This window comes from Podarcis erhardii (genome assembly GCF_964252035.2).
Source record: "Podarcis erhardii genome assembly, chromosome: 16".
NCBI classification, from domain to species: Eukaryota; Metazoa; Chordata; class Lepidosauria; order Squamata; family Lacertidae; genus Podarcis; species Podarcis erhardii.
Window position 1 is genome coordinate 145,204 of NC_138514.1, and position 17,108 is coordinate 162,311.

Consider the following 17,108-nt stretch of genomic DNA (forward strand, 5'->3'; position numbering starts at 1 on the left):
GGAAGACACAAGGTCTACCCACCTGGGAAGAATGGCAGATGAAGGTGATGGACTATATGGAACTGGCAGAAATGACTGGCAGAATCCGAGACCAAGGAGAAGAGTTGGTGGAAGAAGATTGGAAGAAATTTAAAGTTTATCTACAGAAACATTGTAAAATTAAGGAATGTTAGAAGGATGTTGGAATGAAGTTATGTGGTTTTAGCAGAAATGATATAAAGGTCTAAGTAAAAATGGATTGTTAATTGGTGAAAGAAGAGAATGTAAAATTATAGTATGTTAAGATAAATTATTAGGATAAAAACGAAGATGGAAAGGATTTGCTGAAATATCTAATTGAACTAGAATACAAAAAAGGGAGGTGTGAGGAAGTCAAGGAAATAAGTAAAGGAAAGAAAGTTATTGTCAGAGCTGCCCGAGGTCCCAGCTCACAAAGGACCAACGCCAGTTCGTTGTTATATACAAAAGTCTTTATTGAAGTTCAGTTTCGATTTCAAAGCCGCGGCGCGTAGCTCTACGTCTCAAACTCTAGACCGCTGAAGCTCCGTCTGAATCTCCTTCCCCCCGACACCAGTTTAAGACTCTAGCCTTGCTCCACCTCTTCCTTTGCTCTTTTCTCCTCTGGGCCCGCCTGTCCGCTGGGGTCTCGCCCTTTCTAGACTCTTCTGACGCTGAGTCCCCTGAGTCTTCCCCCTCCCTCCGGCGGGCTTTAGGACCTGGTTCCCAATCCGGGTTTCCTGCTGTTCCGCGCGCCTGTACATTCGAACTTGGCGCGCGCGCCCAGCCGGCAACCTTCCTCCTAACCGTTACACTGCTCCTGTCACTGCTTCCCCCTTCGGAGAGGCTAGCTGGACCTGACTTCCCCTCCGTTCCCTCACTCTGCGATAGAGGCGTGGCCAGCCCTGATTCATCTTCTCTCCCTGCTGGAGGAGAAGCTGGCCCTGATACATGGGACTCTTTCCCCAAACCACGCTCTGGTGGAGGAGCTGGTCCTGATCTCCCGCTGCTGCTTTGGGAGTCCCCGCTGGCCCCTTGCTTCTGGTGTGTCCCCCCTGGGACCCCCCTTGCACTGGCCATCGGCGCCCCCCTCTGGGAATCTTCTGATTCGCTGGAGAAGCTCATGGAATCTCTCGGGCCACTTTCATACTCCCCTACGCTGCCCTCCGATTCTTCCCCTTCGCTCTCCATTTCCTCTCTCCCCTGTGCCTCTGCTCCTGAGCCCCTGACAGTTATTGTGGTAGTGTAATGGTTAGGAGAAAGGTCACTGGGTTGGCGCGAGAAGCAAGTTCAAATGTACAGGAGCGCGGGACAGCAGAGAGTGAGGATTGGGAACCGGGTCCTAAAGCACGCCGGAGGCAGGGGGAGGAGCTAAGCGACTCAGCGTCGGAAGAGTCCAGAAAGGGCAATGCCCCAGCGGGCAGGAGGACCCAGAGGAGAAGAGTGCAGCGCAGGAGGTGGAGCAGTGCTAGGATCTTAAACTGGTGTGGAAGGGGCGGAGACTCAGACGGGACTTCGCCGATCTAGAGTCTAGACGTAGGGCTGCACGCCCTGGCTTTGAAATGGAAATTAAACTTCAATAAAGACTTTTGTACATAACATCAGCCTGGCGTTGGTCCTCTGTGAGCTGGGACCTAGAGGCAGCTCTGACAGTTATGTAAAGGTTTGATTTGTTTTTTTTTAATTGTCTGTTTTGTTTTTGTTTTTTGATTAAATTGATATTTGTTTATCTTTTTTTTCTAACCTTTAAAATCTTAATAAAAATCCATTAAAAAATAAATAAATCAAATCCAAACTCTTCTTCTTCTTCTTCTGAAAGCATGCCAGACGGTTTTCTCTTGCTGGGCTCTGTGGGACAAGGGCTGACTGTGCATCTCTCTCTCTCCACTTCTTAGGTATCCCAGGATTTCCCCCTTCTTGGACAGCTGGTGGCGCTCTTGTCCCTTCACCTCGCAGACAACGTGAAGGAGATTGGCCTGCAGTCAGCAGAGGCCTTGTACCATCTCCATTACATCATGATAGCCAAAATGGGTGAGGGGGATGCTGGGAAATGGCTGGTTTCTTGTAAGCCGCAGGGTGGGAGATCTGTAGCCCTCCAGAGGCTGCTCCAACTCCCATCATCCCTGAGTGTTGCCCATGCTGGCTGCTGCTGGGGTTGATCAGGGAGTTCAGGAGGGCCAGAATTGTGCTAGCACTGGCCTAACGCCAACACCCCGTTGGCCAGAGATGAGAGGGCAGTCTTGGGGGAGGAATTCACTGCTGATGTTCATCAGAAAAGCCTTCTGGACCTGACCAGTGGCCCAGCCCAGTCCAGCATCCTGTTCCCACAGGGGTTGATCAGATGCTTGTGGGAAGCCAGCAAGCAGAATTCAAGCTCTTTCTACTCCTGTACTTTGCTGCCTCTGACCATGGAGGCAGAGCATAGCCATCCTGGCTAATAGCCATGGGTAGCCTTCTCTTCCATGAATTTGCCTCATCTTCTTTGAAAGCCATCTTGGTCCGTGGCCATCAGTGCCTCCTGTGGCAGGGAGTTCCAGAGTTTAGCTGTGCATTGCAAGAAGAAGGACCATCCTGAAACTTCAGTTTCATTGGAGGTCCAGTTGTTCTCATGTTATGAGGGCAAGAGAGAAAGCTTTCTCTCTCCACTTTCTCCAAGCCATACATTGTGTCTCCTCTTCCTCGCCGTTTTTCTAAACGGAACCGCCCCCCAAATGCTGCAACCAGCATTTGCTCCACAAGCACCCCAGTCCTTTTGGTTGCCCCCTTCTGAACCTTTTTTCCAATTCCGAATTATAATTTTTGAGGTGAAACCAATAATTGTTTTTGTTGGTCCCAGCGGGAAAACTGGAGGTTTTGAGCAGGGAGCACTAATGCTGGGTTCTTTTGCATGCATATTCCAAAACCCGACCCTGCTTAGGTAAGGAACTGGAGAAGAGGAGGAATAAAAATAAGAAAGGCAACATGGTCAGATGGGTCCGAGAAGACTTCTTCATCCCTGGGCCCTCTCTCTTCCACTACAACATCGCAAAAGTGGCCAAGGTAGGGGTGGCCTTTTGTACTCTTTATTGCTAAGACCGCAGCCACTCCCAGTTAGCAAAGATTTGCTCACTCGGGCCAACGGGGCCCTGCCCCACCAACTTCAGCCTGCCCTCAGGCAGCCCACGCCTTCTAGGGATGAGGGAGAGATTCAGAGCAGTTCACACTGGAAGCCAAAGCTATCAGATCAAGGCTTTCAGAAACAACAGGAGAACTGAAACACAACCCGCCTTTGAAATTCACATGTCCTTGAATTTCGCAATGCCAAACAGTGTGTAAAAAAATCCATGCGTGAGCTATTAGTGTAAATAACATTCAGAAATGCATTGTATTAGAATAAATTGCTCAAAGACAAGTGCCCGGTAGCCTAAACTGCATGCAGAATTCTACTTATTGAAATTCTACCAGGTGCTGGGAGACCTAGGGTTCAGATCCCCACTCACGAGTCAGTCACAGTCTCTCAGTCTAACCTACCTCATGAGACTAAAACGGGGAGGAGAGAGAACCATGCATTGCCACCTTGGGCTCCTCAGGGCGGAAAAAGAATAGGAAAAGTTGACTCATTCGATGCATCTTTCACAAGGCACTGCCAAGCCAATGGACTATGCCAACCTTGTGGTGGGTGTTTTTGTTGTATATTAAGAACAAAACACACAGCCGGCAGGTTCCCACCCAGTCTGTTAGGCATTGGTTATATAACGGATAGACACTATTATTCACCCTCTCTGTTCCTGGAGGGATTTTTTTTTTAAATTTTCTAGTCTGATTTTAGATTGAACCTCTTCATGTTCCAATGTCATAACCAATTTAAGATGTGGATCGAAAATAGCAAGGCGTCACCTGACTTTTAGTTTGGTTTGTTGTAAAATCTTTCAGCTACTTAAATAAACACATAAATAGAATCACCAAATTGTAGAGTTGGAAGGGACGTGGGGGTCACTTAGTTCAACCCTCTCAAGGCAGAGTGGAGATGTCTTTCACTTGGTTTGTGAAGGCACCCTTGGACTACTGAAACGTGGTCAGAGTGTGGAGCAGAAGAAAACTCCCTCTTCTTTCTTCTTTGTGCCAGGCTTTTGGGGAGCACCTCACGCCCAGCCAGATCAACGAAGTCGTGTTGAAGGCGATTGACAACCTGACAGTGGAAGACAGAGCCGTCTCTCAGGCTGCAGGAAAGCTCCTGAGGTCCTTCCTTGAGGAATGCGGCATGGAAATGGAGGACGTAAGGCTCAAAACGGAGGCAGGGGGAGCAGGTTTCCTCTAAATCAAACATTCTCTTCGGACTTAGAATTAGCTTGTTTCTGGGAAGTAAGAAGGCATTGTGTGGGAAGTAAGAAGAGCCAGTGTGGTGTAGTGGTTAAGAGTGGTAGACTCGTAATCTGGGGAACCGGGTTCGCGTCTCCGCTCCTCCACATGCAGCTGCTGGGTGACCTTGGGCCAGTTACACTTCTTTGAAGTCTCTCAGCCCCACTCACCTCGCAGAGTGTTTGTTGTGGGGGAGTTACAGATAGGTAGCCGTGTTGGTCTGCCATAGTCAAAACAAAAAATTCCTTCCAGTAGCACCTTAAAGACCAACTAAGTTAGTTCTAGGTATGAGCTTTTGTGTGCATGCACACTTCTTCAAATACACTGAAACAGAAGTCACCAGACCCTTTTATATAGTGAGAAGGTGGGGATGGGTATTACTCAGAAGGGTGGTGGGAATGGGTGATTGGCAGATAGCTGTGATGAGCCTGTTGACGACTCTTAACGACTGCAATAGGTCTTACAGGAAAAAGCAAGGGGTGAGAAGGTGAAAAATGGCTTTGTCATGTATAATGAGATAAGAATCCAATGTCTTTGTTCAGACCAGGTCTCTCCATGGTTTTAAGTTTGGTAATAAGTTGCAATTCAGCAGCTTCTCTTTCCAGTCTCTTTCCTGCTTTTTCCTGTAAGACCTATTGCAGTCGTTAAGAGTCGTCAACAAGAAGAGAACCCAAAATGAAAAAAAGGATAAAATCTTGGAAAAAATAAAGGAAGGAGAGAAGAAGCTGAGAGCAAAACCAAAATCACAGGAGATCCTGAAAGAGATAAAGTTATATCAAGTACAATATATGAAATTGATGAACCAGGAAATAGAATGGAAGATTACAAAATTTTTGCAGATATTTTGGCTAAAAGATTAAAAAGGGTGTTAGTAGAAGAAATTCATAAAGACCAAGCGGGCTTTCTCCCGGGCAGACATTTGTCTGATAATACGAGGAATATAATTTATATTCTAGAAAAATTACAAGTGAATATCAATACTAAGGCAGTTTTGATTTTTGTGGATGCAGAGAAGGCCTTTGACAACATTTCTTGGAGTTTTATGAAGAAGAATCTACAGGGGATGGGGGTAGGTCAAGGTTTTGAAAATGGTATAGGTGCAATTTATTCAGAACAAAAGGCAAAATTAATTGTGAACAATGCAGTGACAGAAGAGTTTAAGATTGAGAAAGGAACACGACAAGGTTGCCCAATCTCTCCATTGCTTTTTATATCGGTCCTGGAGGTTTTGTTAAATATGATCAGAAAGGACCAATTGGTTAAAGGCATACAAGTGGGTGCTAAACAGTACAAACTGAAAGCATTTGCTGACGATTTAGTATTGACTTTGCAGGAGCCAGAATCTAGTACCAAAAGGGTACTGGAATTGATTCAAAACAAAGATCACCACAGCCAACCACAAACAAACAACCACACCCTAGGCCAACCCCAACCTCTCTCACCACCAAAGGAACACAAGTGAACGGCAGAGAACCGGCACGAGTAACGCTGACACCAAACCCTACATACATTAAGCAAAATAGAAACAGGTTCACCACACTTTCTCATCCTGGTCTTCTTTTATCTTCTTCCAGCTGCCTATGGTTGTGAAGGAGATTTACAACCGTCTCCACCAGATCCCCGACACCCGCACTAAGGAAGTGACACTTTCGGCTCTTGTCAGCCTAGCCACCAAGCGCATGCAGCCGGTCGTAGACAGCCTGTTGGACTGTTCGATGGAGAGTGATGAGTAAGTTTTTGTGATGTGAAAATGGGGAGGGGTAGATTTAAGGGGTTTCTTAATTTATATTTATTTATATTGAATTTCGTACTTGCAAAAAATTGTGCTCCGAGTTGTGGTTTCTTTCTTTGCTAATGTATGTGCAATATAAAGAAAATATCAAAGGCCTGACTTTTTTTAAGAAAAGGAAAAGGGAAAAATTCTGTTTTGAAAAATTGCAGAAGTGCCACGGTGATCTGGAAGGCCTTGGTCGCTGATCAGTATTCCAGCGTCAAGCTGCTGAGACCTCTCCTGAAAAGGCTGCAGGATGAAGACCCCAAAGCGGAAGTCACTTCCAGGCGACGCAGCACTTCTCAAATGCCAATGGCGGTACGAAACCACTCAGTTTCTCTCTCCTGGATTGTTTTGAATGGGAGCTGGATGGGGCTGGGGGCTTCTTGCTGGGAGGGGGGTGCATCTTAATAAGTGGTCCATCCTGTGAGCACCTGCTTTGTATGCAGAAGGGCCCCAGCATCTCCATGTCGGGGAGTTCCTTGCCTGAAACCCTGGACAGCCACTGCTAGTCAGTGTAGACAACACTGAGGGAAATGGACCGGGGCTCTGAGTCGCGTCTGAGTCTGAGATCTTGATCTGACGATGACCTCTGCTGAATGCCGTTCTCCTGTCCTTGTCCCTCCAGGCTACCAACGCTCTGTGTCATATCCTGTCGTTCCCTGAGGCTGCAGGTATCCTGAAGAGCATGTTCCACCACCTGCTGTTTGCACTTAGCACTCAGATCTGTTTTGTCCATGAGGCGAGAAGAAGAGGTTCGAGGGCGGCAAGTCTAATCCCGGAGCCCTCTTCGCATCTCGATCCACTGATGTAAGGGACCTGCTAATGCATTTGGGGGGGGGGCCTCCCTTCTCTCTCTGACCCATAGTGGTGATGGCTCAGCTCTCCCCCAAGAGATAGGCTTCATTTGGACATGGAGGTTCTGCTTAGGTTAGATAGCTAGGAGACCCAGGCTTCCCCAACCCCTGTGCTCTTCAGTCACTTTGGACCACAACTCCCACCAGCCCCAGCCAGCACAACGGGGCTGAAGATGGGAGTTATTGTAGCCCAAAACATCTGAAGGACACTAGGATGGGAGAGGATGTTGGAGACTCTCCCGCACGATGGGCTGATTTGGGTGTGGTGGGACTCACGTGTCATGAAACCTTAAGTCTCCATCACAGCCGAAAGGTTGCCGCTTGTGCTGGAAACATGGGGGAGGCTGCAGGGGGTGATGGTTGGGGTTGGACTGCAAGATGTCAAGGACCTAAAACTCCCCAGATGAACCTACCCAGACCTTGCGCTCATCATCGGAAGCCCCTCTTCACATGCCTCCTCCACACAAGAAGGGGCCTTTTCTGTGGTGGCTCCCCATTAGTGGGTTGCTCTCCCCAGGGAGGCTTGCCTGGTGCCTTTAGATGCCAGGCAAAAATGGTCCTCTTCAATCAGGCCATTGGCTGATTAACCTCCTATGCCCTTTCAACTGTGTTTGTTAGAGGGAGAGGAGTTATTGGTTTGCTTTGGTTCTTGTTTTTATTCTGTATTTTGTGCTTTTTAACTTGCATTTTTATGTTGTGAACTGCCCGGAGATCTACGGGTGAAGGGCAGTATACAAATTTTTAAAATATAATATTCTTAATTCCTTCACTTGACTCAGGACCGCTGTGCAGGCCCTGAAACAACTGATTGGGCGTGTTGAATACCTTGACGATTTTGAGGTTTTGGGGTTGCAAAGCTGCTGGGATATGCTGTCAAGTCCAGAAAGCTTTTTCAAAGGCATTCGTCTTCTGGCAAGGTAAGAAGGTGAAAAGGACTGGCAGGTGAGGCATGAAGAGCAAGGCCTGCTTTCTGGGGAAATGGGGATAAACTTCTTATTTATTTCAGAAAATGTACCATATTGTTCACTCTATAAGACACACTTTCCCCCTCCTAAAAAGTAAGGGGAAATGTGTGTGCATCTTAGGGAGCGAATGCAGGCGGGAGGCTCTGCTCAGCGTTCAAGTAACCTGGTGGTGGTTGTTGTTGTGCAGGAACGCTGGGTGGTTCTTCCTGCCAGCTTCAGACTTGTGAATACTTTGTCTCTTACTCTTATGTTTCAGGACTTTGTTCACCTCCTCAACAGAACAGTATAATAGGATTGCCCGATTGGCACGGAAATATATGTGCTGTCCGAACAACAAGAAGAAAGCCATTGGCATGGCGTTTTACTTGGAGGTAGGAACTGGAAACAGGGAATGCCTGTTCTAATGTTTCTAATGGTTTCTTTATTCCTCACAATTTAACTGTCAAATGTTCTTTAGTATTTACACATTTTTTATTTAATTGTACAACTTCAACTGCATTCACTGCTATCATGTCTAATATATATGGACAGTGTTTTTTTGATAGAAGATGAATGTATACATAATAAAAGATGCACTTACAGTGGCTTTGCTCCAACTTAGGGGATGTCCGACTCTGATACAGACACTTCCATGACCTAGCGCGCAAGTTACTGCAGGCAGCAATCATACAGGTATTCCGTTAATGGATGAGCAAGTCTTCACCTTTGGAAGGCTAAGATTTTTCTTAAAATTACATTTTTATATGTACTATTGGAAACACCTTAAAGCTGGTATAAGTTCATATGTATTTATTTTTGCCTGCTTTAAAGATTGATTTTTGTATGTCTGCTGGTTTATTATATATCTTTTTTTCTCTTTGTTCCGCTATGTATCGGGGTGGGGAGACATAATAACAACAACAACAACAACAACAACAACAACAATAATAATTCTTTGCTCGTCCAAATAAGCTTTTTTCATATATTTATTGAGGCCACTAAGTCTTTGAACTGAAGAGATTTCTCCAGTTTCAAGCGTCATCTCATGCTCTTTATGAGCCAAGTCCAAACCCTCCTGCAGTTCAGACCCAGCTTAGGATGTGTTTGGTTCAGCATGATTCCAACCAGCTCATACTCTTTCCTTCCCTTTCCAACCAAAATGTACCTGACTGTGAGAGCAGAGGTGAGTTAGATTGGGAGGGCCATGCCCAGCCCTAGAGGTTGGAAGGCGGGGTCCAGGCCCACCAGAAACCAGCAGAGAACTCCATAGTTCCAAATGGAAGCACCAGCCTAGCTTCTGCTGCAGCCACGTTGGGATGAGAAGGGGCAGGAGGGGTCATGCGTGGTGGGTGCTTCTTGCTGGAGACCATTGATTTGAAGTGAGCTGCTTTGGGGGCCAACCTGAATCAATCCCAAAATAACCCGTTCAAGAGGTGCTTTTTAGAAACTGAGCTCACACTAAAACTGTAAAACCATGAAAATATATGCTTATGAAATACATGATATTTGTTGTCTGATAAGGGGGGGGGGGCAGCAGCTCTATACCTTCCATGGGTCACAACAAGCCTGGGGGTCAAAACAAAGCACCACCATCTCAGGTGAATATCAGGATTGAGTCCATTGCTCAACTTTATCTGGTGTCACTTAGGCTCTGCCAGTGAGACCACTTGTGCTGCTGCTGCTGCCGCTGCCCTGTCTGGCTGTCAAAGCCTCAACGACCTGCGCTGCTGCTGCAGCACATTCTGACGGGCAAAGCCTCGATGACCTGCGCTGCTGCCGCTGCCCTGTCTGGCTGTCAAAGCCTCGACGACCTGCGCTGCTGCCTCTTCCTTTTCTGGCTGTCAAAGCCTCGAAGATCTGAGCTGCTGCCGCAGCCCCTTCTGGCTGTCAAAGCCTCGAAAATCTGCGCTGCTGCCTCTGCCTCTTCTGGCTGTCAAAGCCTCGACGACCTGCACTGCTGCCTCTTTCGTTTCTGGCTGTCAAAGACTCGACGACCTGCGCAATAGCCGCTGCCCCTTCTGGCTGTCAAAGCCTCAACGATCTGCGCTGCTGCCTCTTCCTTTTCTGGCTGTCAAAGCCCCGATGACCTGTGCTGCTGCCGCTGCCCCTTCTGGCTGTCAAAGCCTCGACGATCTGCGCTGCTGCTGCAGCACATTCTGACGGTCAAAGCCTTGACGACCTGTGCTGCTGCCGCTGCGCCTTCTGGCTGTCAAAGCCTCAACAATCTGCGCTGCTGCCTCTGCCTCATCTGGCTGTCAAAGCCTTGACAACCTGCGCTGCTGACGCTTCTGGCTGTAAAAGCCTCGACGACCTGCTGCCGCTGCCCCTGCTAGCTGTCAAAGCCTCGACGATTGGTGCTGCTGCCTCTGCCTCTTCTGGCTGTCAAAGCCTCGACAACCTGCACTGCTGCCTCCGCCTCTTCTGGCTGTCAAAGCCTTGACGACCTGCGCTGCTGACACTGATGCTTCTGGCTGTCAAAGCCTCGACGACCTGCGCTGGTGCCGCTGCCCCTTCTGGCTGTTAAAGCCTCGACGACCTGTGCTGCTGCCTCTGCCTCTTCTGGCTGTCAAAGCCTTGATGACCTGCACTGCTGCCTCTGCCTCTTCTGGGTGTCAAAGCCTCGACAACCTGCACTGCTGCCTCCGCTTCTTCTGGCTGTCAAAGCCTTGACGACCTGCGCTGCTGACACTGATGCTTCTGGCTGTCAAGGCCTCGACGACCTGCGCTGGTGCCGCTGCCCCTTCTGGCTGTTAAAGCCTCGACGACCTGTGCTGCTGCCTCTGCCTCTCCTGGCTGTCAACGCCTTGACGACCTGTGTTGCTGCCGCTGCCCCTTCTGGCTGTCAATGCCTCAACGATCTACGCTGCTGCCTCTGCCTCTTCCGGCTGTCAAAGCCTCGATGACCTGCACTGCTGCCTCCGCCTCCTCTGGCTGTCAAAGCCTTGACAACCTGCGCTGCTGACGCTTCTGGCTGTCAAAGCCTCAACGATCTGCGCTGCTGCCTCTGCCTCTTCTGGCTGTCAAAGCCTCGACAATCTGTGCTGCTGCCTCTGCCTCTTCTGGCTGTCAAAGCCTGGACGACCTGCACTGCTGCCTCTTCCTTTTCTGGCTGTCAAAGCCTCGACGACCTGCGCTGCTGCCTCTTCCTTTTCTTGTTGTCAAAGCCTCGAAGACCTCGGCTGCTGCCGCAGCCCCTTCTGGCTGCCAAAACCTCAACGATCTGCGCTGCTGCCACAGCCCCTTCTGGCTGTCAAAGCCTCAACGATATGCGCTGCTGCCTCTGCCTCTTCTGGCTGTCAAAGCCTCGACGACCTGTGCTGCTGCCTCTTCCTTTTCTGGCTGTCAAAGTCTCGACAACCTGCTCTGCTGCCGCTGCCCCTTCTGGCTGTCAATGCCTCAACGATATGCGCTGCTGCCTCTGCCTCTTCTGGCTGTCAAAGTCTCGATGAGCTGAACTGCTGCCTCCGCGTCTTCTGGCTGTCAAAGACTCGACAACCTGCGCTGCTGCTGCTGCCCATTCTGGCTGTCAAAGCCTCAGCGACCTGCGCTGCTGCCTCCGCCTATTCTGGCTGTCAAAGCCTCGACGACCTGCACTGCTGCCGCAGCCCCTTCTTGTTGTCAAAGCCTCGACAACCTGTGCTGCCGCCTCTGCCCCTTCTGGCTGTCAAAGCCTCGACAACCTGTGCTGCTGCCTCGGCTTCTTCTGGAAGTCAGAGATTCGATGACCTTTGCTGCTGCCACTGCCCCGTCTGGCTGTCAAAGCCTCAACGACCTGCTCTGCTGCCGCTGCCCCTTCTGGCTGTCAAAGACTCGACGACCTGTGCTGCTGCCTCTGTCGCTTCTGGCTGTCAAAGCCTCAACGATCATCGCTGCTGCCTCTGCCTCTTCTGGCTGTCAAAGCCTCGACGACCTGCACTGCTGCCTATTCCTTTTCTGGCTGTCAAAGCATCAACGATCTGCGCTGCTGCCACAGACCCTCCTGGCTGTCAAAGCCTCAAGGTCCTGCACTGCTGCCTCTTCTTTTTCTGGCTGACAAAGCCTCGATGACCTGCGCTGCTAACGCTTCTGGCTGTCAAATCCTCGACGACCTGCTGCCGCTGCCCCTTCTGGCTGTCAAAGCCTCGACGATCTGCGCTGCTACCTCTGCTGCTTCTGGCTGTCAAAGCCTCGACGATCTGCGCTGCTGCCTCTGCCTCTTCTGGCTGTCAAAGCCTCAAGGTCCTGCACTGCTGCCTCTTCTTTTTCTGGCTGTCAAAGCCTCAATGACCTGCGCTGCTGCCTCTTCCTTTTCTTGTTGTCAAAGCCTCAATGACCTGCGCTGCTGCTGCAGCCGCTTCTGGCTGTCAAAGCCTCAACGATCTGCGCTGCTGCCACAGCCTCTTCTGGCTGTCAAAGCCTCAACGATATGCGCTGCTGTCTGCCTCTTCTGGCTGTCAAAGCCTCGACGACCTGCACTGCTGCCTCCGCCTCCTCTGGCTGTCAAAGCCTTGACAACCTGCGCTGCTGACGCTTCTGGCTGTCAAAGCCTCAACGATCTGCGCTGCTGCCTCTCCCTCTTCTGGCTGTCAAAGCCTCGACAATCTGTGCTGCTGCCTCTGCCTCTTCTGGCTGTCAAAGCCTGGACGACCTGCACTGCTGCCTCTTCCTTTTCTGGCTGTCAAAGCCTCGACGACCTGCGCTGCTGCCTCTTCCTTTTCTTGTTGTCAAAGCCTCGAAGACCTCGGCTGCTGCCGCAGCCCCTTCTGGCTGCCAAAGCCTCAACGATCTGCGCTGCTGCCACAGCCCCTTCTGGCTGTCAAAGCCTCAACGATATGCGCTGCTGCCTCTGCCTCTTCTGGCTGTCAAAGCCTCGACGACCTGTGCTGCTGCCTCTTCCTTTTCTGGCTGTCAAAGTCTCGACAACCTGCTCTGCTGCCGCTGCCCCTTCTGGCTGTCAATGCCTCAACGATATGCGCTGCTGCCTCTGCCTCTTCTGGCTGTCAAAGTCTCGATGAGCTGAACTGCTGCCTCCGCGTCTTCTGGCTGTCAAAGACTCGACAACCTGCGCTGCTGCTGCTGCCCATTCTGGCTGTCAAAGCCTCAGCGACCTGCGCTGCTGCCTCCGCCTATTCTGGCTGTCAAAGCCTCGACGACCTGCACTGCTGCCGCAGCCCCTTCTTGTTGTCAAAGCCTCGACAACCTGTGCTGCCGCCTCTGCCCCTTCTGGCTGTCAAAGCCTTGACAACCTGTGCTGCTGCCTCGGCTTCTTCTGGAAGTCAGAGATTCGATGACCTTTGCTGCTGCCGCTGCCCCGTCTGGCTGTCAAAGCCTCAACGACCTGCTCTGCTGCCGCTGCCCCTTCTGGCTGTCAAAGACTCGACGACCTGTGCTGCTGCCTCTGTCGCTTCTGGCTGTCAAAGCCTCAACGATCATCGCTGCTGCCTCTGCCTCTTCTGGCTGTCAAAGCCTCGACGACCTGCACTGCTGCCTATTCCTTTTCTGGCTGTCAAAGCATCAACGATCTGCGCTGCTGCCACAGACCCTCCTGGCTGTCAAAGCCTCAAGGTCCTGCACTGCTGCCTCTTCTTTTTCTGGCTGACAAAGCCTCGATGACCTGCGCTGCTAACGCTTCTGGCTGTCAAATCCTCGACGACCTGCTGCCGCTGCCCCTTCTGGCTGTCAAAGCCTCGACGATCTGCGCTGCTACCTCTGCTGCTTCTGGCTGTCAAAGCCTCGACGATCTGCGCTGCTGCCTCTGCCTCTTCTGGCTGTCAAAGCCTCAAGGTCCTGCACTGCTGCCTCTTCTTTTTCTGGCTGTCAAAGCCTCAATGACCTGCGCTGCTGCCTCTTCCTTTTCTTGTTGTCAAAGCCTCAATGACCTGCGCTGCTGCTGCAGCCGCTTCTGGCTGTCAAAGCCTCAACGATCTGCGCTGCTGCCACAGCCTCTTCTGGCTGTCAAAGCCTCAACGATATGCGCTGCTGTCTGCCTCTTCTGGCTGTCAAAGCCTCGACTACCTGCACTGCTGCCGCAGCCCCTTCTGGCTGTCAAAGCCTCGACAACCTGTGCTGCCGCCTCTGCCCCTTCTGGCTGTCAAAGCCTCGACAACCTGTGCTGCTGCCTCTGGTTCTTCTGGAAGTCAGAGACTCGATGACCTTTGCTGCTGCCGCTGCCCCGTCTGGCTGTCAAAGCCTCAACGACCTGCTCTTCTGCCACAGCCCCTTCTGGCTGTCAAAGCCTCGATGACCTTCACTGCTGCCTCCGCCTCTTCTGGCTGTCGAAGCCTTGACAACCTGCGCTGCTGACGCTTCTGGCTGTCAAAGCCTTGACGACCTGCTGCTGCTGCCCTTTCTGGCTGTCAACGCCTCATCGATCTGCGCTGCTACCTCTGCCCCTTCTGGCTGTCAAAGCCTCGACGACCTGCGCTGCTGCCTCTTCCTTTTCTTGTTGTCAAAGCCTCGATGACCTGCGCTGCTACCGCAGCCCCTTCTGGCTGTCAAAGCCTCAACGATCTGCACTGCTGCCACAGCCTCTTCTGGCTGTCAAAGCCTCAACGTTATGCGCTGCTGTCTCTGCCTCTTCTGGCTGTCAAAGCCTTGATGTCCCGTGCTGCTGCCGCTGCCCCTTCTGGCTTTCAAAGCCTCAACGATCTGCGCTACTGCCGCTGCCCCTTCTGGCTGTCAAAGCCTCAACTTCCTGCGCTGCTGCCACTGCCCCTTCTGCCTGTCAAAGCCTCGACGATCTGCACTGCTGCCTCTGCCTCTTCTAGCTGTCAAAGCCTCGACAACCTGTGCTGCTGCCTCTTCCTTTTCTGGCTGTCATGGCCTTGATGACCTGCGCTGCTGCTTCTTCCTTTTCTTGTTGTCAAAGCCTCGATGACCTGCGCTGCTAACGCAGCCCCTTCTGGCTGTCAAAGCCTCAACGATCTGCACTGCTGCCACAGCCTCTTCTGGCTGTCAAAGCCTCAACGTTATGCGCTGCTGTCTCTGCCTCTTCTGGCTGTCAAAGCCTTGACGTCCCGTGCTGCTGCCGCTGCCCCTTCTGGCTTTCAAAGCCTCAACGATCTGCGCTACTGCCGCTGCCCCTTCTGGCTGTCAAAGCCTCAACTTCCTGCGCTGCTGCCACTGCCCCTTCTGCCTGTCAAAGCCTCGACGATCTGCACTGCTGCCTCTGCCTCTTCTGGCTGTCAAGCCTCGACGATATGCGCTGCTGCCTCTGCCTCTTCTGGCTGTCAAAGCCTCGATGTCCTGCATTTCTTCCGCTGCCCCTTCTGGCTGTTAAAGCCTCAACGATATGCGCTGCTGCCGCTGCCTCTTCTGGCTGTCAAATCCTTAATGAACTGTGCTGCTGCCTATGCCTCTTCTGGCTGTTAAAGCCTCGACGACCTGTGCTGCTGAGTCTGCCTCTTCTGGCTGTCAAAGCCTCGATGACCTGCACTGCTGCCTCTGCCTCTTCTGGGTGTCAAAGCCTCGACAACCTGCACTGCTGCCTCCGCCTCTTCTGGCTTTCAAAGCCTTGACGACCTGCGCTGCTGACACTGATGCTTCTGGCTGTCAAGGCCTCGACGACCAGCGCTGGTGCCACTGCCCCTTCTGGCTGTTAAAGCCTCGACGACCTGTTCTGCTGCTTCTGACTCTCCTGGCTGTCAACGCCTTGACGACCTGTGCTGCTGCCGCTGCCCCTTCTGGCTGTCAATGCCTCAACGATCTACGCTGCTGCCTCTGCCTCTTCTGGCTGTCAAAGCCTCGATGACCTGCACTGCTGCCTCCGCCTCCTCTGGCTGTCAAAGCCTTGACAACCTGCGCTGCTGACGCTTCTGGCTGTCAAAGCCTCAACGATCTGCGCTGCTGCCTCTGCCGCTTCTGGCTGTCAAAGGCTCGACGATCTGCGCTGCTGCCTCTGCCTCTTCTGGCTGTCAAAGCCTCGACAATCTGTGCTGCTGCGTCTGCCTCTTCTGGCTGTCAAAGCCTGGACGACCTGCACTGCTGCCTCTTCCTTTTCTGGCTGTCAAAGCCTCGACGACCTGCGCTGCTGCCTCTTCCTTTTCTTCTTGTCAAAGCCTCAAAGACCTGCGCTGCTGCCGCAGCCCCTTCTGGCTGTCAAAGCCTCAACGATCTGCGCTGCTCCAAAGCCTCTTCTGGCTGTCAAAGCCTCAACGATATGCGCTGCTGCCTCGGCCTCTTCCGGCTGTCAAAGCCTTGACGAACTGTGCTGCTGCCTCTTCCTTTTCTGGCTGTCAAAGTCTCGACAACCTGCTCTGCTGCTGCTGCCCATTCTGGCTGTCAAAGCCTCAACGATATGCGCTGCTGCCGCTGCCCCTTCTGGCTGTCAAAGTCTCAACAATCAGCGCTGCTGCCTCTGCCTCTTCTGGCTGTCAAAGTCTCGATGAGCTGAACTGCTGCCTCCGCCTCTTCTGGCTGTCAAAGACTCGACAACCTGCTCTGCTGCCTCCGCCTCTTCTGGCTGTCAAAGCCTTGACGACCTGCGCTGCTGACACTGATGCTTCTGGCTGTCAAGGCCTCGACGACCTGCGCTACTGCCGCTGCCCCTTCTGGCTGTCAAAGACTCGACAACCTGTGCATCTGCCTCTGTCGCTTCTGGCTGTCAAAGCCTCAACGATCATCGCTGCTGTATCTGCCTCTTCTGGCTGTCAAAGTCTCGATGAGCTGAACTGCTGCCTCCGCCTCTTCTGGCTGTCAAAGACTCGACAACCTGCGCTGCTGCTGCTGCCCATTCTGGCTGTCAAAGCCTCAGCGACCTGCACTTCTGCCTCTGCCTCTTCTGGCTGTCGAAGCCTTGACAACCTGCGCTGCTAACGCTTCTGGCTGTCAAAGCCTCGACGACCTGCTACCTCTGCTGCTTCTGGCTGTCAAAGCCTCGACGATCTGCGCTGCTACCTCTGCTGCTTCTGGCTGTCAAAGCCTCGACGATCTGCGCTGCTGCCTCTGCCTCTTCTGGCTGTCAAAGCCTAGACAATCTGTGCTGCTGCCTCTTCTTTTTCTGGCTGTCAAAGCCTCGATGACCTGCGCTGCTGCCTCTTCCTTTTCTTGTTGTCAAAGCCTCAATGACCTGCGCTGCTGCCGCAGCCGCTTCTGGCTGTCAAAGCCTCAACGATCTGCGCTGCTGCCACAGCCTCTTCTGGCTGTCAAAGCCTCAACGATATGCGCTGCTGTCTGCCTCTTCTGGCTGTCAAAGCCTCGACGACCTGCACTGCTGCCGCAGCC

The 17,108-nt window shown here is 51.9% G+C and overlaps 2 protein-coding genes across 2 annotated transcripts in view; both read left to right on the forward strand.

Moving 5' to 3' along the window:
• The window catches only part of LOC309331835 (maestro heat-like repeat family member 5), a gene marked incomplete at its 3' end in the record, with an annotated part of 29,626 nt that extends 26,758 nt beyond the window's left edge, over positions 1 to 2,868 (forward strand). Inside the window, exons 9-10 of the mRNA XM_081844341.1 lie at positions 1,893 to 2,028; positions 2,834 to 2,868. Of these exons, the coding sequence (XP_081700467.1) occupies positions 1,893 to 2,028; positions 2,834 to 2,868 (171 nt within the window). The remainder of the gene's footprint in view (positions 1 to 1,892; positions 2,029 to 2,833) is intronic.
• Positions 2,097 to 6,068, forward strand: LOC309331836 (maestro heat-like repeat-containing protein family member 7; the record flags this gene model as incomplete). Its single annotated transcript, XM_081844342.1, has 3 exons — positions 2,097 to 3,036; positions 4,103 to 4,252; positions 5,910 to 6,068. Exons 1-3 carry the CDS (start codon positions 2,959 to 2,961, stop codon positions 6,066 to 6,068), a joined length of 387 nt encoding a protein of 128 aa, XP_081700468.1. The 5' UTR covers positions 2,097 to 2,958.
• Between the last annotated feature and the right edge of the window lie 11,040 nt (positions 6,069 to 17,108).